The sequence below is a fragment of the Rattus norvegicus genome, chromosome 11 (genome assembly GCF_021556685.1).
Source record: "Rattus norvegicus strain SHRSP/BbbUtx chromosome 11, alternate assembly SHRSP_T2T, whole genome shotgun sequence".
In the NCBI taxonomy this organism is placed as follows: domain Eukaryota; kingdom Metazoa; phylum Chordata; class Mammalia; order Rodentia; family Muridae; genus Rattus; species Rattus norvegicus.
The window spans coordinates 80,440,218-80,468,079 of record NC_141544.1 but is presented as its reverse complement, the minus strand read 5'-3'; the positions used below and the strand labels follow the sequence as shown (position 1 = coordinate 80,468,079).

The window sequence follows — 27,862 nt, the reverse complement described above, 5'->3', positions numbered from 1 at the left end:
AAGAAGCAGGAGGAAAATGGCCTTTTCTTTTTAGAGAATGTGGGTTCTCAGGATCTAAGCTTCACAATGACGCAGTGCTGGGGTAGAACACTTGCCTAGCATAGGCGAGATCCTGGCTTCCATCCCCAGCAAAGACAAAACAATACCCATGTACCACACAGAAGAAGGACAACGAGGAGACACTTAGGTTTCTCGGTCCTTGGTTGGCTCTTCTGAAATAAAACGATGATGACACTAGTAGTATTCATAGGCTTTAGATTGACTTAAATTTTTCAAAAGAAAAAAATTTTAAAAGAAGAATTTTTGTTCCCTACTTTGACAACTCCACGACACTAAACCACAGTGGTGACTGTCTGAGCTAAGACCATTAAATAGTTTAGAGAGCAGATTTACACCGTTATGACCCAGAGGCCAGAGTCTACGTCTAGCAGACTGCTGTCATTAACTGCAGCATTTAACTAGCGAGTCCCACGCCCGGTGCTATGCTGAGCCCTTGACAGACATCATCTTAACTGATCTTCACAGCTGCCTACTGTGTGTGGTAAGCCCCGCCATGTGTCCCATCCTCTCCCAGGTAGCTAGTGCAGGGCTAACATGCAGTCAGATCATAAACATTTGTTAAGTGAATTAAAACTTTATTACATAAAGCTGGGTGCAGTCAAAGATAGAATGAGAGGGGTCTATTTTGTGGGTTCATTTCCACCATGCATTTAAGGACATGTGCCTGTGGTTCTGGCTACTTGGACGGCTAAGGGAGGTGGATGAGGCAGGAAGATGGTTTGAGGCCAGGAGTTTGAAGCCAACCTGGGCAACATAGTAAGTCTCTTATAAATAAATAACTCGGCAAGGAAAAGGGGTTTTCTTTGATGAAACTGAACCGGGGGTCAGAACAAACAACAGCGAAGCCACAGGATTGCTTACTGTGAATGATAAGAACCACACTGACATACACTGTCATCTTGGATAGAGGAGTCTTTGAAGCAAACCAGGCAGATCTAATTCTAATGGCAGGCAGATGGTACCATTACCCTTAGGAGCAGCCTATCCCACAGTCAACATCCGAGCTTTCCCTGGGGAGTGATCTGCGCAAGTCTCAGCGGTATCTCGGTGAAGAGATGGTACATTCCCAGGAGACAAAGGCTTCCTGGGAAGCCATTCTAGTTCTGCTATGAATGGCTGGGCTGGTCCTTTTCCTCATCTAGAAGAGTGTGACGAATAGGGCTTCCTTCTTGTTCTAACCTCCATTTAGGTACTTCAGTTCGAGAAGCCCCCCTACTCCCACTCTCTCCCTCCTCCTGTCAGGTTTTAGCCCCTTGCCTCTCCAGGACTCCTTGGGAATGGCTGGACTGGGTCTGGGGGGTTTATCTGAAGGAGAACGTACAACCCACAACCACTGAAGAGGAGTAATGTTTTTAAGAGTCAGGGAAAACCAGACTGACTCTATTAATGAAGACATACTGGACATAGGACATGGAGAAATCAGATGGTACTGACCAGGAAGCTCCCCTGCCCCTACCCCGCTGGCTAGATTTCATAGTACTGAAAGGCATTATGCAGGCTGATGGAAGAAAAACCATCATTAATGCTCTTACCCAGCTGCAAACCCTGCGAGTTGCAATAATGGCCACCGGTGTGAGACATACGTGGTGTAGGAGTGGCCCTGATGTTATGGGGGTAACCAACTGCTTGAATTTCAGGTTTGTTCCACACGTGTCCAGTACTGCAAATCTGGCTAAGAAACCCATGTTTGTGAATCTCATAGGCCCTTGGGGTGAAACGACTACTATTATTCTGTCAAGTGGACATAGTATCAGACAGCCTCTGACTCTCTCTACCTGTAAATTACTGCAGCTCTCGCATATCAGAAAAATTTGTGCAGTGAATGGTGCTTAATGAAATACTCAAACAGGTCAAAGTGCGGAGAGTAAGTGACTATGGATTCTCAGCCACAGTTAGGACACCAATATCACACACACACACACACACACACACACACACACACACACACACACACACACCCTTCCCAAGGCTCAGAGACCATCACAGAAGAAGGGGCAGAAAGATTCTAAGAGCCAGAGGCTGGGAAGGACAGGTGCAAACTGGACGAGACTAGACCATCACACACAGGAACTCATACTGCTGTGGTTGCCTGTGCAATATCAAAGCAATTAACAATCTAGCTTAGGGCAGGTAGGGGCCCAGGAGTCCATACCCCTAACTAAGGAACTATCGACAGTTGATGGGTCCCATAGGAGGGAGAGTCAGTTTTCTTTTTTTAAGGGTGTGGCTCTTCATAAGCCCACCATGCTCCAGGAGATGATCCCATACCCAGAACTATGCGAACGTCACACATTGGAGATAATGGGTTATTAAAAATTTTTTTTTCAGAAATTGGTTAAAAGTTCGGATGTGCAAGATGGGATATTGGGGGTGGATTCTGGATCTACTGTCTACTCCTGTGTGACCTTAATGACCCCGTGACATAGCGTATATTTCTATACAGTTGGGATGATAAAATTCCTCATTTAAAAAAAGAAAAAGAGAGAGGGCAAAGAGAAATTTATGTTAAGGTTCCCAAAATGAACATCACGAAACAGAACATCAAGAACTCTGGGGTCAGGTGTGCACACAACATAATTGTATGGGCTTAGAATAGCCTCCAATGTTCATTTGCTTGTCAACTTTTAAATTACCTGCTGAAGATAACTAACTAACTAACTAACTAACTAACTAACTAACTAACTAAACAAACAGACACAAGTACTGCATTTTAAACTTTCCATCCCAAAGTGGGATTTATGCCCTGGCAGCCACGACTGTTATCCAGGGAATAGTTGATATCCCATCACTTTCCCCCAGTTAGGAGATATAGGGAAGTCAGATATGGGAAGAGCACCATAGTGTTTGAGTTGGGAACAGTGCGTGTATGTGGTACATCTTCCCCGATTGGGGTATAGCCATGGGACTGAGGGGACCCAAGAAGTATATTGGGGAATAAACAAATGCCAAAGGGTAAATTTAGTTTTCATGGTTGTGGTGGTTTGTATATGCTTGGCCCAGGGAGTGTCACTGGAGGTGTAGCCCTGTTGGAGTAGGTGTGTCACTGTGGGTGTGGGCTTTAAGACCCTTGCCCTAGTCTCCTGGAAGCAAGTCCTCCACCAGTTGCCTTCAGATGAAGATGTAGACTTCTCAGCTCCTCTTGCACCATGCCTGCCTGGATGCTGCCTGTCTTGATGATACTGGACTGAACTTCTGAACCTGAGCCAGCCCCAATTAAATGTTGACCTTATAAGAGTTGTCTTGGTCATGGTGTCTCTTCACAGCAGTAAAACCCTGACTAAGACAATCAATGCTTAAGGTAACTTCTAGAAGATGAAGAAAAAATGCATGGTGTCACAAAGATTTTTGTCCCCTGTGTAGTGAATTACAGTGTCATGAGGTACCTTTTCCAGGTTATCAACACCACTAGGTGTCATGGTTTCACGTATAAAACACAGTTTATAAAATGAGCTGTACCACATCAAGTCAGAAGGTTCCTGGTTAGGGAGTCCGGGAAAAGACAGAAAAGGGTAAGATAAATATAGATGAGGATGCCTTTGGATACCCTGCGACTCTCCGGAAACCGATCTATACCCTCGGATGTCAGAGCCTAGCAGGAACTAAGAGCTGTGTTCTGCAAGGACCATGGAAGGGTCACCCACTACTCATGAATGGTTCTGAAGGGATCATGGAAAGGTCACCCACTACCTCATGAATGGTTCTGAGAGGACTGTGGAAGGGTGACCCAGCACCTCATGAATAAATTCATCCAGACTAAGTCACCACCACCCTCCCATCTTCCATGCTCAGCCTGCTGAAGGGTTTCAGTGTGAGTGGAAATGACAACATCAGGTGTCAAATGCAAGGACAGGGATGCTACAATACACACATGTAAACGAGGCCCTGCACATGACAAGAAGGATGGGTGGTGGTGAGAAAAGGCTTGCCAGAATGGATATTTGTCCATAGCGGCAAAGCCATAAGTTGACTGGGAAATTGACGGTCCTAAAATGGCTTCCTTCTAGAAGGATCTGGTCTCCATGATCTAAGTCACAAAGATTCTGTGGGACATAGAGTCTTCAGGTGATCTGAATTCCTTTTTGTCACTCTGAAAGGACTTTGAATAATTTTTACTTTGTTTGTTTTGTTTCGTGTGAGACAGGGTTTCTCTGTGTGACAGCCCTGGCTGTCCTGGAACTCAGAGGTCTGCCTGCCTCTCCCTCCTGAGTGCTGGAATTAAAGCTGTGCACCACCACTGCTCAAGTTTAAACAATATTTATTTTTAGTTAAATGTATATATTTATTTGTTTATTTATCATAGTGGTGGGTGAGTGCATAACACAGTTTGCATGTGGAGGTCAGAGGACATTGGGGAAGGAATCGGTCCTCTCTTCCCATCATGTAGGATACAGGGATCAAAGTCAGGTTTTCAGGCATGGCTGCAAGCACCTTTACCCGCGGAGCAGTCTTGCTGGCCCAGATGTCTTTTGTCTTGTTTTTGTCTGTTTGGCTAGCCACAGAAGGGCCCAGTCCCCTCACAGCATGTGACAGTGATGATTTATGCCCCCCAGACACACACAGGCTGGCATTTCTCTCTTTTCTTTCTGTTTTGGGCGCTATTTCACTTCTGTTTGTTTTTGCTTTCAAAAAGACAGCTGCAAATGTCTCATTTTTTTCCCTCTCCGCCTTATCTCTATTTCCTTGTAAGAAAGGGGGTAGGGTAAACCTTTTATTATTCCTTTAACTCTGAACATCGAGGTAGGAAAGAGAGCTCGCCTTTCCTCAAATCTTTGTAATATCCCTGCACTCAACAGAACCAAACTATGAACGAGCAAGCTAAAGAAGGGGAAACCCCATTTTTCCATGTCAAAGGATAAGCCCAACTAAGTGAGTGCATTCTGTCCTCAAATGTGAAATCTACAGGTCGTAGACCGGCATATACCGTATGCCAGCTTTTTTTCTATTGACACTGAAGTCAAAAAGGTTTGCCCAGAGAAATTCAGTAAGGTCCCCTAGGCTTCAAGTAAAAGACTAGCACCTTCCACTTCACCATCTCTTTTACCTTGTGCTTCTTTGGTCTTAAGCCCCTCCTATTCTGAATGACTAGTAATCAGGTGACTAGTAACTAGGTGACTAGTAATCAGTTTGTCAAAGCCCACTGACCTAAGGAACCACAGCTATAGGCTCTGACCCCTGAGTTTCAGAGTCAAGCAGCAGGAGAGCAAATTCAGCATCAGGGAAAGAGACAAAGTCGATGAGCTGTCTTATTTAAAAAAGGAAGTAGGGAGACTGCCTTTCAATGGTAGTAGGTCTGTAAGACCTGAGAAACTGGTTTCCCTGAGCAGGCAGATAATTCCTGCCAGTGAACACCCTCCACTAGAACCTCTCCCTGTGTCCTTTCCTTCTGTAATGGGGCATCTTCCCACAAAGTTCTGGGCTCCGGGCAATGAGATGCAGACTGCTTCAATGTGGACCTTATCTTCTCTGTCAGCCGCTGAATTGATGCCCTGGGGCTGAGTGGAGACTCCCTTCTCTCTGTGTCTGAGGGAGTGCAGAGATGTGCAATGTGCCTCAGATGCTATCTCACTCTGCCCAGCCCCTACAACTGAGGTCAGAGCTCAGTTTCCATCCTCACACCTTTGAAATCTAGTTAAGAGTAACGAGTGGAAGCCTGAAAGGGTGTGGGGGTGGGGGCAGCTCTGTTAGCTGCTTTCACTGCCTCTCACCAACTTCAGTCCCGCTGTCTAAGACTGCGCCAGCTCACTCCAGCAACATCCCCTTTCCCACGCCCCCCTCCTAGCCACAAAGCCTGCAGGTCCCAGCATTCCTCTACTCAGCAGTGGAGAGCCAGAGCAATTCACAAAACAGTACTGCCCCATGTGGATCCAGGAGGGCCATCTGCAAGGGACATAACCAATGCCCCAAAGCCCACATTAACTACCCTCCTCTTTGACAGGAAACGGACTCCCAAGAAATCTCTCCTGGAAACCCTTCACCCTGATGCAGGCAGCAGAGACTTGAGAGTAAACCTATCCGCTCAGATCCCACTGGCTGCTTCCGGCTTCCTCTCCTCTGTAACATTCCCTCCCTTCAGTTCCCAGCCACCGGTTTTCCAGTCTCTGAACGGTCCCTGCCTACTCCCACCCCTCCTCCCCAGGAAAGCTGCGATTGGAGTGGAATACAGCTCCGTGTTAGGCTGTTTGAATTAATGAAGACACGGAGAGAATCTGTTGCTGGAATTATGAGCCTTGACGCCGTGGACAAAGTCCTTGGGATTTCATTAGTCTCCGTAGCCACACATCTGTTTCGGGCTGGGAATCTGTCAAGCTTGTGAGGACGGATCACTGGGTACCTCCCTGTGAAGGTGGTATGGGTGCTGCTGAGATCACAAGTCTTAGACTGAGGCTCTGTAAATAGGACTGGAGGCCGAAGCCTGAGAGGTGAAAAAAAATGGGGGCGGGGGGCCGCATGGTCTTTTGTCTCTATATAAACATTCCCCCAACCCCCGCCTTCCCAGATGAAATGGTAATGTGACATGAACAGCTTAGGGTCTCACCTCTCTCTCTCTCTTTCTTTTTCTGTGTGTCTATGTCTCTCTGTGTCTCTGTCTCTGTCTCTCTGTGTCTTTGTCTCTCTGTCTCTGTCTCTCTGGGTTTCTGTCTCTGTCTCTCTGGGTCTCTCTGGGTCTCTCTGTCTCTCTGTCTTTCTGGTCTCTCTGTCTCTGTGTGTCTCTCTGTCTCTGTCTCTGTGTGTTTCTCTGTCTCTGTCTCTGTGTGTCTCTCTGTCTCTGTCTCTCTGGGTCTCTCTGTCTCTGTCTCTCTGGGTCTCTCTGTCTCTATCTCTCTGTCTCTTTCTGTGTGTCTTTGTCTCTCTGTATGTTTCGGTCTCTAACCCCCCCCCCCGCCCCCATTCACAACCCATAACCCTCCCTCTGAGATCCTTCTCACCCTGTTTTGCAAACTGCTTTGGGGAAACTGGTTGCTTCCTGTCAGTCTCTTCAATGACATTAAAATTAGCAGAATAATTAAATACAGTCCTAATTAGGTCCACAAAAGAGTTCTTGGTTAATTAATGAGCCAACGTCTGGCCCAAAGCTGTAAATTCAAGTTGGTCTGTGAATGCCTGAGCAGAGAAAAGTGATCTTCAGTCCCATAAGAAAATCGTCACTTAGGAAAAACAGTGTCAAAGACATTCCTCCAGCCAGCAGCCAGTTAATCTCCGAGTTGAGATCCATATGTAAATGAGTACCGAATTGTGCTCCTTTCACCAAGTCCCTCTTCTTACTCCATACCCGCACCCCCTAAGTCCAAACTCGCTGGGAAGTAACCGTGTCCCCAAACTGCAACTCCGCATCCCTCGGCGGCGCGATCTCCTGCCCGGGAAACTGAGCCCAAGGAGGTTCACAGCACACCCTCTCTCCAGAGCCCTCACCCCACTCCCTTCCCAGTCCCGCCAGCCGGGTTAAAATGCCACTCACCTCTACAAGGGAAGCAACAGCAGCACTTAGCAAAGAGCCAGCCCAAAGAGGGACCTCGGGTGTAAGCCTGATCGCCACCCTTCATGCTGCAGCGCGTCCCCAGTGCTCCGGCATGGCACGAACGCCGGCCGGGGTGAGAGCGCGGCTGTAGGAAACTTCGGTGCCACCAGCCAGCCCGGTCCCGTTCCCGCCCGCCTTCCTCCTCCCGCACCCCGGCGGTGCTGGGACTTACTGGGAGTTGGGCTACCTTAGGGAGGAGGGAGGGGCCAGGCAGCGAGGGAGGGCCTAAGGGGGCGGAGTTCCAAGGTCCAGCTGTTGGTTGGGGACGCGGCCGGCAGCGTCCCTGAGCCTTATGAAACAGGCAAACATGTCTGTGTGGTTGTGGGTGTCCAGCAAGCACTGAGAGCCGGGTTACCTAGATCCCCTGCCACAAAACATACTTATGTGAGACTTCTAAAGGCCACCACAATCAGGGTTAGCTTAAAATAAGGAACTAGATGAGGCCAAAGAGGTGGAAGAGGGGTAGACCCAAAAACAACACTTTGTCCCTGTCAGTCCCTCATCTCCTCTCACCTCATCTCCCTTATCTCTTTCCTTTTTTAAAAAATGCGTTCAAGTGAGCAGAGATCCCTCACTTCCTCATTGGCTTCCTTATTAAAATGATGTGCAAAAGCTTTCTGGCATCATAAAAACTACAGTTCAAAGCTCACTTTCGCCACTGATGAACTGTCTGACTTCGGGCTAGACAATTCGCTTTTCTCCAACCTCAGCTTTCTCTTTAAAATAAAACAAAACGAACACAGATGGGTGGGGTGTTGTATCACTAGGGAGACTGAGGCTGCAGGTTCAGGAGTTAGCGATGGGCCAGGGCTGCACAGCAAGACAACCACAGAGGTGCTATTTAATAGTCCTGATAAGTGAATATGCCTGCAGACAAAATCCAGGCACCCCACCTACCTACTGAGAGGGCTCCCACTATCTCCTCCCTTCTATAATCCATGAATGCATCATTCTTTTTCCTTCATCCCTGTACTTTTATGTCTTTTTCATGGTTCAAGGCCAAGCTTGGTGTCCACCAGCATCTTTGGAGTTCAACAGCATCGACTGGACCTTGGATCACTGATCAAATCCCTCCCGGCATATTGTCCCCACTAGTGTTTGCCCAGCTTCAGGGGAAGGGCTTGTGGGAAGATTGAAACATTCATAAAGCATGTCCGTCCCTTAGAAGGTAAGATGGGACATGGCCTGGAGACATAGCTCAGGAGTGGAGGGTTAGTCCTAAGGGCCTGGGTTTAGGAGTTTGCACTGGAGCTGGATGTGGTGGCTCCCACCTTTAGTGCCTGCACTAGGAAGGAGGAGGCAAGTGGATCTCTGTGTGTTCAAGGCCAGCTTGGCCTACGTAATAAGGTCCAGGACAACAAGAGCTACATAGAGAGACCCTGTCTGGAAAAAAAAACAAAACCAAACGTAAAAGTTTACATTGGGAAAAGGAAAGAAAGAAAACAAAGACAAAGAAAAGGTGGCGGCTGGGGGAACGTCGATGAGAAGAGTCACCCAGGGAAACAATTTCTACCAGAAAGAAAGACCGGTGAGGGACAGGCTTGTAGGAGTTTCCAGGATGTGGGGCATCCAGCGTGAAGCACGCTCAGGCCTAACTCGGGTGCTAAGATCAATATTTTGTCTAAATCCCCAATCCACTTCTTTCAATACCCTGGAGCATTCTCTTTCTTTTGAAATTACTCTTTAAGTTGACACCAAAATTATCTCTATCTTTGGGCTACCCTGTGGTATTTTGATATGCGACATCTTGATAGGAATTGAAAGATGTTTCAAAAGGGTTTGGTGAGGGCCTAGACAAAAACTCAGTGATCAGACTTGTGTCGCATGTGTGAAGCCTTTGGCTTATCACCAGCACAACTTTAATAATAATAATAATAATAATAATAATAATAATGATAATAATAATACTCTTGGCGAGTACCAGGTTCTTTAAGTTCCCATAAGCCTTTGTGTTAGGTGGTACTGGATCATTTCCTGCTGCACTATTTTGTCAAAGGCTGCTGACATCATCTTATAGAAACAGGCTTGTCTTAGAAAGAGGTCAGCTCTCACTTCAGCCATTCGAGTATTTTTAATTTTTTTTTTTTTTTCCGGAGCTGGGGACTGAACCCAGGGCCTTGCACTTCCTAGGCAAGCGCTCTACCACTGAGCTAAATCCCCAACCCCCAGCCATTCGAGTATTAACAGGCCCTCCAGAAGTCCTGTAAATGCAAAATAGGCCCATCACATGTGCTTCCCCTGGCCACTTCTATTCCCCCGTGTGAAGCCGGGTGGTGGGTAGCACACACCTTTAACCCCACCCCTTGGGAGGCAGAGGGGATCTTTGTGAGTTAGAGGCCTGGTCTACAGAGGGAGTTCCGGGACAGCCAGGGCTATCCTGAGAAACCCTGCTTCAGAAAAACAAACAAACAAACAAACAAACAAATCAACCCAAAACCTCCTGCTGAAGATTCAATATCAATTACTCAGGAGTCTCTCTATTGTGATCAGTGGCCTCCTAGAACAAGGCCAGCCAGGGTCTGCAGCCCAGCAGAGATGACTTGAGCACCAACAGGGCGCTCACTAACTCAGCAACTCTCCATTCAGTGCTCATTGTGCTCCAGGCTCTTTCCCAGTCACTGGGTCCGTCTGAGTGAACAAAACCAGTTTATGACTTTGGAAAGTGAACAACAGTAGAATAGCTTCACCAAGAACACGACTTACTTAGACACCTAAACTATTTTAGGGATTTAAGAAAATAGTGGCCCAACTTGAGGAAGCCAGCATAAGGAACTGTTTAGCAAACTCCACTTGGTTTGAACTATGCATTCGACTTTCTTCTACTACTGCGCCTGACAACTCAGGGCCTTATGGGCATGTACTATGCACACGCACCCCTCTCAAATAAGTCACTTAGCAACTCGGAACGCCCACCTTCACTGAGCTAAATGTATATCTTACTCCAAACAATGTAGTAAGTTCCTCCTCCCCTTAACAATGATCAAATTTAGACAAACCCCATTCAATTTTTTTCTTGTCAGGTTATACCCAGACACAAGGGTAGGAGCCCTGCTCCAACCCAGAGTAGTTTTGGGTGGCCCCTCAGTAAACTTTTAAGGAGATCCCTTTATTTACTGTCTCATGCCTAGTCATCATCAGGCATACATGCGATTAAATTCAATGCATTGTGGGAAGGGACATGCCAATAGAAAAGAGGTAATATAATTCACGTCTGCTGGTCAAACTAGGGAAGAATGCAAAACATGCCCCTTCCTGAAGTCTCTGTCAAAAGAACTCCTCTACCCTCGCTCATGTAGCCTGCCTACCTGAGCTCATGTCCTGCCCCTTGGTAGAACAGTTCTCTCTGATATGTAGGATTACTTTGTACAAGGTTTCCTTGTTACTTTGTAAATCTGCCTGAGCCTTCATTTCACTGCCTTGACTAGGAGGCTGGAAACATCTGGCCTAGACCCTGGCGACCTGCAGCAAGACTGTCTAGCCCGCATCTAGATGTGCTACGGTTTCAAGATAACTTAGAAGGGATGATGACAGCTGTCAATACCTATCACTAGAGAGCTTTACAAACCATAGGCGCTTCTTCAGGCTCTCAGGGAGGTTACAAGATTGGAGGAAGACTGAGAACCGTTCATTAATGGCCAAGTGTCTCCCGTCTAGAGTCACTGACCCTGAGTGCACCTGGGCATCGGGAGGTTTAAACGTTTCCCCCAGGCTTGTAATGTGCTGCACCGCTGAAGAGCCACTGGCCAGCTATGATGTGGATCAGAATAACCCAGAGGGCGTGCTAAAGCACGAATTCCTGCTCCAGTCTGGTTTCTGATTAAGTGCGTGTGCGGAATGGACCTCAGAATTTTCCTTGTTGCCAGTTCACAGGTGATGCTGTTTTGGTACAGAGATTACAGTGTGAGAACCACTCAGGTTGTGATTATATCCCTCACCTGTTTGCCAGCCATGCTTCTTTCTGTACTAACTCCTTTATCTTTTTCTTTTTCTTCTTCTTCTTTTTTTTTCTTTTTGAGGAGGCCATCCTTCCTTCACAAGGTCAGGAATTGGTTTTGTTTACCCTGGACCCAGTGTTTAGAACAGAGTCTGCCACAGAGCATGTTTTTGGATATGGCTGACCTCTTCTTCCTGCCCATCCATCACTCCAGAGATGAGCCCAAGCAAGACCTGGGATTGCATGTCAGTCACAGGGTCCAACTGAGATTTATGCAATAAGCGTAAACCTTTAGAGCTTAGCGTGAACTAGTGAGGGAGCAGCAATCTCTTTGCGCAAGACTTTAAAGTTGGTATAATGCCAGCCTAAAGCATCTGAGGATTGTCGTTCTCTAACCAGAGAAGAAGTTGCATTGGAATGAAACCAACAGATAAAGGGAGAAACAGGGAGCAGGAAGGGAAGATAGACAGAGATGGATAGATGGACGGACAGACAGACAGACTAACTTATTTCAGACATTTTTTGAAAAAGTTACTGGCTTACTTCCCAAGTTCTGGCTAAAAAGCCCTGAGCTGTGGCAGTATCTTTTTTTTGGAGCTGGGGACCGAACCCAGGGCCTTGCGCTTGCTAGGCAAGTGCTCTACCACTGAGCTAAACCCCCAACCCCTGTGGCAGTATCTTTAGATTGTTCTTGACTTCTGCAGGTGGCCAAGTCTCATATTTCTTGGCACTGTCTTCAGTGACGATGGCAGTCTAAGTCAATTAGGCTATCTGCCTGCCTGCCTACCTACCTACCTACTACTAGTTCATTTCATGCTTCAACCCCAAGGCATGCAAGAGGAAACCCCGAAGGATTCTGGGTCTTGGCCTGCAGATGCCCTGAACCAGGGATTCCTCAGTGCTGGTCTGGCATGGGGCACTAGCATGACTACTATTTCTTGCAGATTAGCTACTGCCTTGAGTCACACTGGGCCATGATCACAGGTACCTACTTGTCCTGCCTATCAATATACAGATGTCCCACTTCTTACTGCAGGAATGGTTTTCAGGTACACAGGGTGTAGGTTTTCTAGATCACAGTATTTCTTCATATTTCTTAGTGACAGCCCAGGTCACTAAGAGTATAAGGGACAGCAACACTGCCCTAACTCAGGCCTAGAATTCTTTGAGAACCTTTGTTCTGTGTCAAGTACATTCAGAACACCTGTCTCCCCCAGCTACCTGTGATGCTGTCAGGCTCAGGAAGGCTGAACGCATGGATCTTAGTGAGCCCAGAGGACCGGTCCCACTTTTCCCATCTCCGCTGTAGTGACTGTCGATAGATTCCAAAAGCTCGGTAAAGGATTCCTATGTGAAGCCAGGGCAGAGACACTTAGCCCTAGACTCCACTCTCCAGGAAGGGTCTAGCTGTGCTTGCCGTTTAGAAATCACCATGAGCACCTTTGCTTTCTCCAACTCTGACATCTGGTTCCCTCCCCCATCCTTCTGTCCCTGTCATTGCTATCATTATTATTTGAAAATGGGAGTCTCACTGTGTTGCCCAGGCTGATCTGGAACCTTTGAACTTAGACAAATAATCTCACGTCAGCCTCATAAACAGCTGGGATGACCATGTGGGCACCATGCCTGACATCCATCCCTCTTGTGCTCTGTGGCGGCTTGCTTAGTCACTGTTCTTTTCATTATCATTCTCCCTGTGTTGATTTCTGACCTCTGATCTGTCTGACTGCTGACACCGGGATGGCTCATAACTTTCCTCAAGTAACTCAGTCCTGGCTTCCCTTGGTGGCCATGGCCACCACCATAAAAATTCTTGCTGAGTATTGAGCCCTCGTTGTACAGGTAACCTGGCCTTTGAACAGCCCGTTTTCCTCAGTCAGAGCTCCTGGTTCTATGACCTGATACCCAGCTCTAGTTCTTAGGCCACTCCCGCCAAGGTTTAGACCGGCAGAGCAGGGTATAAACGGGAATCTACGTTGGAAGCACAAACTTAATCAAACCTGTTCCCCGATCGAAGACAAAGAAGATCTGGGTGAATTCTGGAAGCAGTGGATTTTGTTTTCCATGATGGACTAAGAAACTGGAGATAGACCCAAGCCTGGTCACGATACACCGGTTTCTCCTTTAAGGGGAGACAACAGTTACCGCCTCGCAGAAACTCGAGGAAGACTTGAGGAAGGAGGTGTGATGTGTATGTTGATTCTTCAGGTATGTCTTTTTCAGAACTGTGGATTATCCATGGGTGTGACTCGTACCAGATGAGACCTCATTTGAATGGCGGTAAGTATGGAAGGAGGACGGCTGCCAGGGTTATACACAGGGATCCCTTCTAGTCGTCTTTGTTCGGCATGGTTTAGCCATTGCTAACCTTGCGGGTACATTATCTTGTGGCTAACTACAGGACTCCAGAGATACAACCATTGTGAGCAACTGCCCTGTAAATGTGTAACTCTGCTCCTGCCCGTCGGGCATCTTCCTGCTTCTTGTTGGCTTTCGCGCTTATCCTGAAAGGAGTTAAACACTAACAACGTCACCCTGTCCAACACACTCCTTTCTTCAATATAGGACCTCAGATTCCCACTCTGGTTTGGGTCAGGTAAATTGGTGGAGAACGTATGCTAGCATGGAGGACCTGGTGTCTCTCCAGATTGGCCGGTGTTCATATTCTTCTGTGGGACTGTGGACAGAGCTGTTGGTGCAAGGACAGATTCCTGGAGATCCATGCCGAGCAGCATCGGAGCTGAGCTCAGAGGAGGGAGCCATTTATCAAAGGGAAAGGTGGCAGCAGCTAGAGTTGCTAAAAACAACCACTCCAGGTTCTATTCATTTCCAAAAATGCTCATTTGTAAGTAGGTCAAAGTGTTCCTAAGAGAGAGGTGCAAGTCTATTGCTTTGGCTGAGGTCCAATTAGGTAGGCAGATACTTGCTGAGTGTCTGCTAAGAGGTTGGACATTTAATTATGACTGTCAGAGCCACATCTTCTCCCACAGGCAGAAGAGGCCCACTTCTTCCCTGGGGTCCTACTGCGCTGCTCTAGGTATCAGGAAGGAATTCAGTTTTGTAGGGGTACAACTCAAGTCAGTTTATTCAAGGTTTCCACTCACGTCACGTTTGAGGACCTCGCCTTATAGTTCATTCTAAGTAAATGAGTGATGCTTAGTTTCATGTTCCTAGACATGGGCCAGCCTGAGACATCATTTCATGCTTCTGTCCTTGGGCCTTCCTGCTAAGGCTTGAGCTTGTTCTCCCCATACGCTGAGCCTGGCCCTTTCTGCACAAGGGTCCTCAGTGTATGGTTCCCCTTCCTTCCTGAAAACATTTACTGAGAAATTACATGTCAGGCACGGGGCCAGGTGTTGGGGATCAAGCAGTGATCAAAACAGACAAAATCCCTACATCTGTGGGAGGAGTTTTCAGGAAGGGGCAGAGGAGAAAAAATTGATACACACTGATGGGCATGTCTGGTATGGATAAAGGAAAGGGAGGAAAGTCAGGTAGGGAAGGAGGCACACTGTGAGATGGGAGGATGGGAGGAGACAAATGTCCACATAGGTCAGGCACAAGCAGACTCGAGGGCAGTAAGGCTTAAGCCATCAGATATTCGGGAATCTGGGTGTGATGGTTTAAATATGTTTGGCCCAGGGAGTGGCACTATTTGGAGGTGTGGCCTTGTTGGAATACGTGTGGCCTTGGAGTAGCTGTGTCATTTTGGGCGTGGGCTTTAAGACCCTTGACCTAGCTGCCTGGAAGCCAGTCTTCTGTCTGCCTTCAGATGAAGGTGTAGAACTCTCAGCTCCTCCTGCACCATGCCTGCCTGGATGCTGCCATGTTCCTGCCTTGATGATAATGGACTGAACCTCTGAACCTGTAAGCCAGCCCCAATTAAATGTTGTCCTTATGAGAGACACCTTGGTCATGGTGTCTGTTCACAGCAGTAAAACCATAACTAAGACACTGGGGAAGTTGGGTGTTTCAGGAGGAAGACCAAAACGCCTGGGCCCCTGAGGTTGAACATGTCTGACTTCTGGTGAGTAGCTTGGTCAGGCTGGTCAGGGAGTGGTATGATGAGGTAGGCAGAATAGCGACTTTGCCAAGTGGCACCCTAATACCCAGAACCCATTCATCTGCCACCTCACAAGATGAAGGGCTTGGCTGACATGACCCAGTTAAGGATTTTGACATAGGGAGGTTGTCCTGGGTTCCCTGGGGAGTCATAATGTAGTTGCAGACATCCTTTAAAGGCAGAAGACCTATGGGGAAGTGACAAGATTGGACCGGAGGCATGTGGCACTGAGCATTGGAGATGTAGGAAGAGAACACAAGCTAAGGGAGTGCCCGGGGCTACAGAAGCTAGAACAGCAGAAACAACTTCTTCCATGGAGCTTCTAAGATGGCCCTCCTCACACGTCAGTGCAGCTCATGCAGGATTTCTAATCTACAGAATAGCAGGCTGATAAACCTTGTGCTGTGTGAAGAAACGAAGTTTGTGATATGAACCAGCAGTGTGGGGGAATCCAGCACAGTCTCCTGGGCTGTCTCTATAGATGGAAAGAGCTTCGTTTCCTATTCAGATGAGACAGAGAAATACTTAGAGCCCAGAAGGGCCTTCAGCCCCGCCTCTGTGCACTGTCACCTTCTGGTCTGCTGTGTACAAGGCTGTCTAACAGGTTTCCTGTGGCCTACAGGGCTGTGTGGAAACTAAGGTGAGTGCACGCAGTATCAGAAACAGTTCCTTGAAGTAGCCATGGACCACGCTGAGAAAAGTTGACAACCCACTCCTGCAGCAATGGCGTAGGTAAGGAAATCCTAGCACCAAATCTTCAGATGTAGCTCTTAGCCCCCAACAAAGATGCTTCTCTTTGCAGCAGAGAGAAACCATCACTTCTGGTCAAAATGCAGAGAGCTGCTGATGGCTGGAGTCCCTATACATCGAAAATACAACTCCTGTCCCTAAGGCTCTGGGAACATACCAGAAGAGAGCAGAGTCAGAGGCCTGGAAGTCTCTAGTAAGATTGGTGTCTCCTACATCCATGATATCACGAAGATATGGCCACCTAAACAATGACTGAACAATAACAACACTAACTAACACATATGCTAATGTAGAGAGGGAGATCTCAAGGAGCCACATCTGGAAACAAAAAACTACAGGTTATCTAAGGACTCCTGAGAAAGGAAGCACTGTCTTCCACAATACCAAGCAGTCAGACTTTGTAGTGTTTATATATTTATTTGTGCACATACGCTATTTAACAATAACATGAAAGAAAGAGGCCATGAATTAGATAAGAAATAAGGGAAGGGAATAAAGGAGTTAGAGGGAGGGGACATGGGAGGAGATGGAGGGGGGAAGAAGAAGAGGAATAATGTAATTATAACTTAATTAAAATAAAGATTATTATAAGAAAATGACCACAGCTGACAACGTTTTATACATGTTTTCTTAGGGCTAGGCTAAGGCTCAATGAGGAGTTGTACCCAAGGGTCAGGTGACAAGGGCAGGCAGTGAGTGGGATCCTAACCACTCTGTCCTTCGAGGATGCATCAGTGTCTCACTGCCTAGATCTCTCCAAGCTGCTACAAAAAGGCCTAGAGGCCTGGGATGCTCTTGCCTTCCCTGAGCATCGAGGGCAGACTTATCCCTGGCTGCCCAAGCTACGGCACACATTTTCTTCTCTTTGAGCCATCGTCATCGTGGCATTCCTGGATCTCTCCTTCAGCTAGATCCAGGTAAGGGGTGACTGTGCTGTTTCCTCTCTGCACAACATTGTTTGTTGGCTACCCCTTCCCTACAGCTCGAGCTTCTGGTAGGCTTTCTTCTCCAGGGCCAAATCTCTGGTATTCACTGCCATGCTGAGCTCACCAGCTATCGCAGGAGGCCACACACATCATACCCACACCTCCCTGCCACTTCCCCTCGGGACAGTAGGGGTCTCGCCATCACCATTCGTCTGTCATGGATTTATTGATGTTAGGGGCAGTAGGTACTTAATTAGCCCGAGGCAGAACGCAATCATGGTAGGTAGATATATGTCACAGTAGGCAGACAGGATGAGGGAAACCTCTTGATGTCCTTGGGGGTTGCCAAGGAGAGAAGTCTTTTCCTTGGACAGCCCTGTGTCTCCTGATATGCGCAGAACATACTGAAGCCCATGAAGCTAGGGTAGCTGGGAAGGGTACCCTAGGCCCGCTTAGCTGTGTATTCTGGGTCATACATCCCACTTGTGGCTACCACCCCTGCGATCTTATATAGAACACAAAGGGCTTAGACTGTAGGCCTTGGAGAGACTGTATCAGGTCAAGGCCCTTCCTACATAGGACAAGGACTTCTCATAGACCAGACACAGAGGTAGGGAAGAGTGTACTGATTGATGTACTAATGAAAATCTTTAGTGTAAAACCAGAAACAGTACCCTGGTTCCTCAGACAGTCCCAAAGAGGGTTCATGCTGAAACTGTCTTGGCCTAATAGAGGTCAGAGAAGGCACTGAGGCAGGAGGGAAATCGGTTGTAACACTCTGCTTCTAGTGCGGCGTGCACGATGACAACACTACTGTGAGAGACATGAACACTGATACCGCAGGCAGTGTCGGGGGCAGGGCCCTGACTATTATTGTTTACCAAGGTTCTCAGCTACTCAGCACATCCCATCATCCCTTCTCATTGCCTTTCACACATCATGGGGAAGCCTCCGGTCACTTCGTTTTATTCTAAAGAGAGAGCCTGTGCATACACCAGAAAGACCAGGCTCACAGCTGGAAAGGAACTGTTGCTCCACACTGCTTTCCCAACTACTTCAGGAGTCTGGGAGCCATTTTTACCAGCTTCATGGATGCAACAGAGCCCAAGAAAATTATCAGTGGACTTTCTGCTCAAGACAAGCACCTTCTCCTTGCATAGTCTGTCCTTTTGGAGTCCACTGAGGGTTATGGGTGCCCTTTTAAGGACAAGACAGGTGGATTAGGCATGTATTATAAACAGTGGTGTGTGCCCGTAATCCCAGAACTTGGCGGGGGTGAGGGGGTAGAAGCAGGAGGATAAGTTCAAGGTCAGCCTCTACAACAGGATAAATCTGAGACTAGCCTAGGCTAATAAGATCTTGTCTCAAAAGACAAAAACAAAACCAGAAACACACAAAACATGTTTTTACAAAACCGGCAATCACTTTTGACTGTAAAAGTGGTAGGTTTGGGCTGGAGAGATGGCTCAGTGGTTAAGAGCACTGGCTGCTCTCCCAGAGGTCCTGAGTTCAATTCCCAGCAACCATCTGTAATGGGATCTGATGATCTCTTCCGGTATGTCTTAAGACAATGACAGTGTACAGTGTACTTACACAAAACAAACAAATAAATCTTTAAAAAAAAAGTGGAAAGTTTATGTGGTCCAATCTGATAGACTGTACGTCCCTCAGAGTGAAGATATTTGTTCTGTGTGTGGCACAGTTAAAGTAAGTAATTTAGGCTAACTACTTCAGATCACCGCAGGCGCTTATCTAGTTTGGAGAAAGAAAACAGACATCTTTTTTAGAATTCCTAGAGGCAACTCGGGAAGACCGAAGAAGGTAATAAAAATGATGACTTCAGTCCAAACAGCAGTATGAAGGACTGCTTGTTGGGAGTAGGTACTCAGATCTGAGCAGCCTGCAGACGTTCAGAATGGAAGGTCCTTGCCCTGAAGCCCTTTGTCAGAGAACACCAGGCCAGCGGTCTGTAAACAAGAGTCCAGCTCACATCCAGATTGAGGCTGGGCTGCGGGGTTCCCATCCCAAGGATATCAAACAGGACTATCAACCCAGGGACACAAATAACCACTTTAAAGAAGTTAGGAGTGCTGGGTTTGGTATGTTGTATTGAAGCATTTAATAAATGCCTGCGGTAATCTGATGTAGCCTAAACGTTGGGGAGAAAGTGCTAGGTTCTTACGCCTTACGAGAGGAGAATTCAGCATTTCAGAACTATTTTATGTATATGGATGCTTTGCCTGCACATAAGCATGTGTACCACATGTGTGCCTATGGAGTTCAGAAGAGGGTGTCAGACTCTCTGAGTGTGATGTTACAGGTGGTGATGAGCTACCATGAGGGTGCTGGGAACCAGATTTGGGTCCTCTGGAAGAGCAGTCAGCATTCTTAACTGCTGAGCCGTCTCTCCAGCCCCCTAACTTCTACCATTTTATATGTAACGCACAGCACTTCATTCCAGAAAAGGATTAGAAGTAGGCAGTGGACAGGGAGTGAGAAGAGCTGAGTGGGGATGGGAAAAGAGAACTTAGTGGGGCTGGGCAGGAAGCAAGAATCTCGATGTGAGAGCTAAGTATGAGGCACTTCCTAGTGTTGGAACTACTCAAGTCCAACCCCAGTTTCTGAGGCTTTTCCTGTCCTGCTTGGCTCACTCCCTGGCAGGGACTCTGAAGAAGGGGTTATCTGTGTTAGGAGAGAGGTGAATCTTCTGCAATTCTAGGATTCTAGAAGCCCAAGGAATCCAAATTTCCCAGGTGAAGTTAAACATAACCAAGAGGAGTTCCTTTTATCCTATTTAAAAAGGAAACGTTTCAATTCTAACTGCTTTATTATTATTATTATTTTCAGAGATGGGGTTTCTCTGTGTGACCCTGGAATTCCAGCTCTGACTGTTGGAATTAAAGGCCTATGCCACTACTGCCTGGCTGCAATTCTAACTTTTTATGCTGAAAAATAACCAGGAACTTCTTTCAGAATCCCTAGCAATACATGATTACTGTTTTTGTTGTTGCCTTTTTAATTTTTTTTTTTTGAGACAGGGTTTCTCTGCATAGCCCTGGCTACCTTGGAACATACTCTGTAGACCAGGCTGGCCTGGAACTCAGAGATCTACCTGCCTCTGCCTCTCAGTGCTGGGATTAAAGGCCTGTGCAACCATATCCGAGTCAATTACAATATTTCTTATTCAGTGATCTGTTTCAGGTGCCAACGGTACTGTGGTTTGTTTGGGAAAGAATCTCAGATAGCCCTGACTAGCTTGAACTCGCTATGTAGCCAAGACTGCCCAGGGGTTCTGATCTTCCTGTTTCTACCTCCTAAGAGCTGCTACCACAGTGCGAGCCATCTTACCCAACAGACCGTGACTGGAACCACTTTACTGTTTTTCCTTGCAGGTGTAGTTCAAAGGCAGTGTTGTGGAATGAGATCGAATGGGTAGTGCAGGAACCCACGTCCTCCAGTTCACCCTAGATTCCAGGAGGCATCGGGCTCTAAATTTACATATAACTTGTACAGACAAAGAGGACTGGGAAACAGCTAGCTGTAGTTTGTAACTGGCTGCTTCATGCCCCAAAGGAAGTTTTGAGACTATTTATCCTTTATGTCTTTTTAGTTTCTTATGGTTTTAGGGATGGCAGAGTAATCTGAAACCCACAGTTATTGCTCTTAAAGCAGAATTACACCAAAGTGTGTGTGTGTGTGTGTGTGTGTGTGTATGTGTGTGTGTATGTGTATGTATGTGTGTGTGTTTATGCGTGTGCATGTGTGTATATGTGTGTGAGTGTGTATGTGTATGTGTGTATGAGTGTGTGTGAATGAATATATGAGTGTGTGTGTATGTGTGTGTGTATGTGTATGTGTGTATGAGTGTGTGTATGTATGTATGAGTGTGTGTGAGTGTGTGTATGTGTGTATGAGTATGTGTGTATGCGTGTGTGTATGATGTGTGTGATCAGGTCTTTAGAGGATGCTCCTGTCTGGGAGGGTCATCTCACATTTGGTTAATGGAGGTGGGAAGACTGTGGACAACTATTTCATTGCTGGGATTCAGGACTAAAGAAAAAGGACAGAACCACTAACTCTCTGGATGAATAGCACCAGGACCAGAAGAGAGACCCTGAACTTTTCGGGGTTTGGCATTCTGGAACTCAGCAGTAGAATGAATGCACTGTCTGTTGGACAGGCTGAAGCAGCTTCAACGCTAGGCTGGCCCCTGTCAGAGGCAGTTAAGTTCTGCCCCGAGACTTCACAGTAGATCTAGTCCTTGGTGATACTTAATAACGATGTCAACTGGACAGGTTGTAGAATCACCAAGAAAACCAGCCTGGGTCCTGTCTGTGAGGGGCCATCTCCCATTAGGTGAAGGAGGTGGGAGGACCACCAAGCTTTGATGAACTGGGTCCTGCACTCAAAGAAAAAGAGAGAGCCAGCTGAGTGCCAGTGTGTGTCCCTCGACAGTGGCTCTCGTGCTTGCTACCCTGACTTCCCCACATGACAGACAGGAAAGCTGCTTTTGTCAGGCAAACACAGTGTTGGCATTTTGTCTAGGCTCCTCACCACAGTTGCTTGGCAACAGCCAGGTGTGCCTGACTCACTATAAAGGGGTTGCTTGCCCCCTCTGCTCTCTCTTGCCTTCTTTTTCTCACTCTGTCCTCTTGCCCCTTACCCCTCCTCTTGCCATTCCCCTCCCCCGTCTCAGAATGCTCACTGCCCACCTCTACACTCCCTGTCTCTTTCTCTACACTCTCTGTCTGTGTCTGTCTGTCTGTCTCCCTCTCTGACTTTTTCTGTCTCTACTACCCTCTCAACTCCCCTCCCCATGCCCTGAATAAACTCAGGGGGAAGGTGTGGGGGAAGCATGGCCCCACACCTGACTGCACATCCACCAAACCTATTCTTTCTCTCCTTATCTTTTTATAAAACATAACACATAAGACAAAATCTGTCTCTGGGAAGAATCTAGCACCAGAAGTGAGGGGGGAGTCAGAAATGTGTGTTTTGTTTTGTTTTGTCTTGTTTGGAGGCAGGGGCTCACTCTAGCCCAGGCTAGCCTTGCATGTGTGACAAGCTTCCTCTTTGCCTCCTGAGTGCCAGGATTACAAGCCTGGGCCACCATGTCTTGCTGGTGTGGCTTCTGTGAGCCAGTGTTCTCCACATCCTTATCTAAGTTCACTGTTCAACTCAGGGAGCCTCAGATGGACGCTCACTAAAGTACCCATTCTGATGCCTTCAGCCTTGGGAGGATGCTGAGTGGAACGGAAGGCCAGGCCCTGGGAACAGAGGGCCTTCAAACAAATCTGAGTGTACCATCTGGGAGCTAAGCAACCCGGGCAAGTCACCTGTTCTCTCCAAGACAGTTTCCTTGTCTATAAAATGAACAAAATACCATTTATTGCCATTAAAGCATTAGCTCTAAAACTGGCCCAGAGTAACTCAATAAAATGAATATTTTGTTGTTTTTAAGACTTGAAGATTCACACTGTGATGTCAATTCTCACAGCTTTGTTCACTATTCCCGGGGCCATCAGGGGTATTTACCAATACCCTGGGTGAGTCTCTGAGGTCAGCTAGGTCATGACAGTGGAAACTGTCAGGTAAGTACAAGAGATAGAATTGCTTGTGTCTAGCTAGGGCTACTGGGGCCACCAGGGCTACTGCCCTTTGATCCAGGCTTCCTGGACACCCAGGGAGGTGTTTTATTACACTGCTTCAGAATTCCAGACTTAGCCAGAAGAAGGCACCCAGGGACAGAAACACATACACACACACACACACACACACACACACACACACACACACACACACACACCATGTATCAGGTTAGAGATGAACTTAGATGGAGTTTTGAAGCCTGGGCCCAAGAATCCAGGGCTAACTTTAAACAATCTTCATTGTTTTTAAGCATTCACCCCTATGCCATAAGGCATGATTGACTTTAAAAGGTGTTTAACCTTAGGAAAATGAGTGCATTCAGTGTGCTGTACAACCAAGGCGGCTCCAGAAGCTCCCCGACGGGAGAAACTGAAACTGCACCCACGGAACAGTTAACTGCCCATCACTCCTTCCCTGGTCCTGGAAACCACCATCCTTCCTCTTGCCTATGCAAAGTTGACTATTCAAAGTATGCAGCATACGTGAAATAATAGAGTATTTGTCTCTGTTACTGGATCATTTGACTTAGCATAATGTCCCCAAGGTCTGTCCCTGATGTAAGCTGGTGTCAGATTCCCTTCCTTTTTCAGTGTACATGCGGCATACTTTGTGCATTAATTGATCTGTAGCTGCTGTGAACACTGTTATGAACATGGGTGTGTAGAGAGACATGTTTGTGTCCTTGCCTTCAGTTCATTTCAAAATGCTTCCAGAAGTGGTACTACTTGTTGGGTCATAAGTTTACATATATAATTTATATATTATATATAATATAATTTATATATTAGTCATATATAATAACTTATATTTTATATTATAATAATATATAATATATGGCATTTATATACATTTATTGAGACTTCATATATATTGAGACTTCCTACAGTGTTTTCCATAGCTATGGGGACATTTTACATCCCAACAAGCCATCCAGCCATGTTACATCTTTCTCTACGTCTTTACAGACACTTGTTATTTTCCGAGGTGTGTCCATAACTAAGGGCTATTTTAATGGATCTAAAGTGCGTCCCATTGAAGCATTGATTTGCATTTCCCCGGTGAGCAAAGATATTGACTCCCTTCAGTGCTCACTGGCACCTGTGGGCTTATCTGGTAAAGTGTTTGTCCAAGCCCTTTGTCCGCATGTTAGTCTGCTTTGCCCTTCCTTGCTAAGTTCTATGCCTTGATAAACCCCGATGGAATACCAAACGCCATCCCATCACGTTTTTCAGTATCCTAAGTCCACATCTTGGGATACTACGCCCGTAACCCACGGAGCATCAGAATCATCAAAGAGGTTTCATATTGAGGCACATGCCTGAATTTTGGTCTACGGTAGAGTACGTTATTAAAAGCCCAAACAAAATACTTCCAGATTTCAGGAGCTGGAAATCACTATAGTCTTTGTCTTTTGTGGGTGTTGCCCACAACTACCTGCTGCTGAGACAGTGAGAGGAAGCTGAGGAGAGAAGATCAGATCTCAGAAAGCCCAACTCTGAAGAGGATCTGAGAGACCAGGGAGAGGAAAGGAATGTCGAAGGCAGGCCCGCCCCAATTCTGTTACAAAGTCTGGATATTTCTCGACAACCCCGTGAGTCAACATCATGCACATATTGGAACAGCCCTCTCCTGCCCTAGAGGAGGTCCAGGAAAGGAGGGGCAGAAGAAGCCTAGAGCCATCTAGAAGTCTGAAGGCTAAGTGTGCAGAGAGTCGGGGTGGGGGTGGGATCCTGGTCGGCCTGGCTCCCTGTGGCTTGGGAGACAGGTGCTGTGCCTTCCTGTGGCCCAGAATCTCTGGAAGAGGGAAGCCTGGGCTAGTGCAAAGGTTCTCAACCCAGGCTAACCTTAGATTCACTTCTCTTGCCTCATAGAGGGCTTCTGGCTCCAGCTGTTCTGGGTCCTGCCACTCTGGAAGACTTGTACCCTACTGTAATGTACACACTGGGTGATGATCTGTTCTAGGCTCCCAGAGTTCCCTTCCTGATGGGTAGTCCTTATGCTCCTGTTTCTGGCCCAATTATCCATACACCATTTAGGGTATCGCCAATAGTCTGGACCTCACGCAGCCTGTGAGGTACCAACTTGTACCAACCCACAAACGTTAACAGACCTAGTTCCCTTTTCCTGGGAACTGAAGAAGAAATCAATCTGACCTCCGTGTTCCCAGATGTGGCTGACCTCTCCTGTTCCACAACGCCGGAGAAATGCATTCTGGGTAATTTCCGGTGCCGAGTGCCTACTGAATAAAATCAACAGCTGGTAGAAGGAAAAGCCAGGTTGCAAGTAGGCGGCCAGCTAGGATGCAAGCAGCATCAGTTCACTGGGTCTCCGCTGCTCCCAAAGGTGGTCTTTCACTCAGGGTACAAGGGCGCCCGGAGCGTCCTGTGTCCTGAGGGCGGGGAGCGGAGCATGCCCATGCTCATGCCTAGATTCACAGCCCCTTCCCCCAGCCCGTCCCCGTCTCACTCTGTTGCCTAGGCAATTCTGAGTTTGTGGCAAGCTTCCCGTCTCTAGCTGGGAATATAGGTGTAAGCTGCCAGGCTTGGATGGGTACCCCTGTTTTCTAGCTTGGCTGGGAATGGGAGTGGCTTCACAGTTTACAGGCCCAACCAGCCAGCCTCCTCTTGGAAAGAGAGGCCAATCTTCGACTAAAGATCCACTCGAATGTCTGATGTGGACTGGCGGTCACTTTGGGAAGCCATTGTGGTTGGTGTAGCTAGCTAGGGAGTCCTGCAGCTGCTTGTCTGGGTCCTCAGCTCCCACTGGGTTATATCTCAGCTGCGGCTCACACTGTTAGCTGTAGCTCTCCCGGTCTGTCCCGTGAGATTTCCGGATGCCTCCACCTCTAAACGCTCTCACTGCCTTCTGACTCTCCATCTTTGGTCTGATGCTCACCACCTGTACATGGAGTGAGCCCAGCTAGGACAGCATGCATGTATCATCCAGTCACCGGCTGGAAAGGGGGCGGGACTCCTCAGTGAAAACAACCTGGGATCTATGAGAAGTCAGCTTTCCTGGTCTTTCTTTTTCTCTCCTTTACTGTCGGTACTCTAAGGTCTCTGGCTGGGTTTGTGGGAGTTTGTTGGCACTTACTTTGCTAGACAGTAAAGGTGTGTGCTAAGTGCCAGGACTGGTGAGTGTGTGTTGAGCATGCGTGATCGTGTGTGAGCATGTGTGTGTGTGAGCGCGCCGCGTGTGGGTGTGTGTGAGTGTATGTGTGTGTGTGTGTGTGTGTGTGTGTGTGAGAGAGAGAGAGAGAGAGAGAGAGAGAGAGAGAGAGAGAGAACACAAGAGAGCTGTCTCATTTTATCCTCACAACAATCTGCCCTCCATGGGCCCCACTTTCCTCACCTAACTCAAAACAGAGGCACACTCTAATCCTCTACACGAAGGATGTCAGAGGGGTGCAGGCATTGGTTTCTTCCAAGGAACCTGCAATTACAAATTACAAATCCCACACAGCTTCCCTGTAGTGTCTCCAAGGTCCTTAAAGGAAAGAAGGAAGAAGATAGTGGCTCAACTAAGGGTGTGTGTGTGGGTGTGGTTCTGTGCATGTGCCTGTGTGTGTGTGTGTGTGTGTGTGTGTGTGTGTGTGTGTGTGTGTGTGTGTGTGTGTGTGTGTTTTAGTTTGAATTTCTGACGGAACCTCCTGGAGCCTGAAGAGCTGGGCACTACAGCCATGGTGGTCCACCATCTCCATCTAGTGGTCAGAAGCAGAAATTCATGGTTCCAGCCTTGCATGTATCAGGCAACCTGCCCTGGGTCTCATGTATAGATGGGATCCCCACGCTTATATCTGACCATTTACACAACTCAGATGCAGACTAAGACTTGGTTCTCTGTCATTTTCTGGGCCTCAGTTTCTTCAATGTGAGATGTATGAGTTCAAGGCCACAGTGACTTCGGAAGCCCGTGTTCTTGGACTCCACTGTGAATGAGCCAGCTGAAGAGCAAACTGGTGTGGTCACCCACTAAGCAGGTAGATGGAGTCTGAGCATCCCCACTGCCAACAGGCTCACAGGAGCTGCTATGACGGAGACCACTCGGGGAGAGCCAATGGTCTCCCTGGCATCAGTATATAAGCGGCATGTGGGGGAGCATGGGGCACACAGAGAACAGACCAGGGCCTGGATAACCATGACCAGTGGCTATTCTCGATCGTCGCTTTGACTGCATTTGGAATTAACTAAAATCCATAAGTGGAGGGCACACCTGTGAGAGATTATTTGCTTAATCTGAAGTAGAAAGATTTGCTTCTAATCTGGATCTTCGAGGTGGGAAGATGCACCTTTAATCCAGATCTTTTTGAGGTAGGAAAAGCACCCTTCTGCTGGAATCCTATATAAGGACATGAAGGAAGGAAGCTCCACTCTTTGCCCGCTTGCTCTAGCCTTGCTGGAAGGTCCAGTCCTTCCCTGACATTAGAGCCAACTTCTTCGGGATCCTACCGCCTACTGAAGACCAGCTGAGACATCCAGCCCTGTGGACTGAAGAACTACTGGATTCTTGGACTTTCTATTCATAGCCAGCCATTGCAGGATTAGCTGGACCACACCCTGTGAATCATCCTGATAAATCCTTTTTATATAATGGGGATCGTTATATATAAATATATATCACATATGTTCATTTCTATAAGTTCTGTTACTCTAGAAAGCCCTGGCTAATACATTGAGTGCATCAAAGGAGAAAAAGTGGCAGGGTGACCTCTGACCCTGAGCGGAGAGGATAGCCAAGCCCTACCCCACTGTGGGTTGCTGGGGTTGCTCCGTCCTCCTGTCAGGGTGAAAACTCAAGTCTAGATGTAACGTTGTGCACAGGGAAGGCTGGGAGAGCGCTTACAGGTCAGCGCTTCAATGAGACGGACCCGGACCCGGAAAGGCTGGACGACTTTCTCCAAGACACAGAGACACAAGTAGCTTTTACTTCCAACTCTCCACACACCCTCTCTTCACTTCCAGATC

At 47.4% G+C, this 27,862-nt stretch overlaps 1 protein-coding gene across 50 annotated transcripts in view; it reads right to left on the bottom strand.

Moving 5' to 3' along the window:
* Kalrn (kalirin, RhoGEF kinase) overlaps positions 1–27,862 on the bottom strand; it is a 606,323-nt gene that overhangs the window by 107,402 nt on the left and 471,059 nt on the right. For 4 of the 50 annotated variants that reach the window (XM_087577030.1, XM_087577031.1, XM_087577032.1 and 1 more), the window contains exon 1: positions 7,517–7,749. In XM_087577030.1, the coding sequence (XP_087433156.1) occupies positions 7,517–7,601 (85 nt within the window). In that variant the 5' untranslated portion in view covers positions 7,602–7,749. 50 annotated transcript variants of the gene reach the window in all.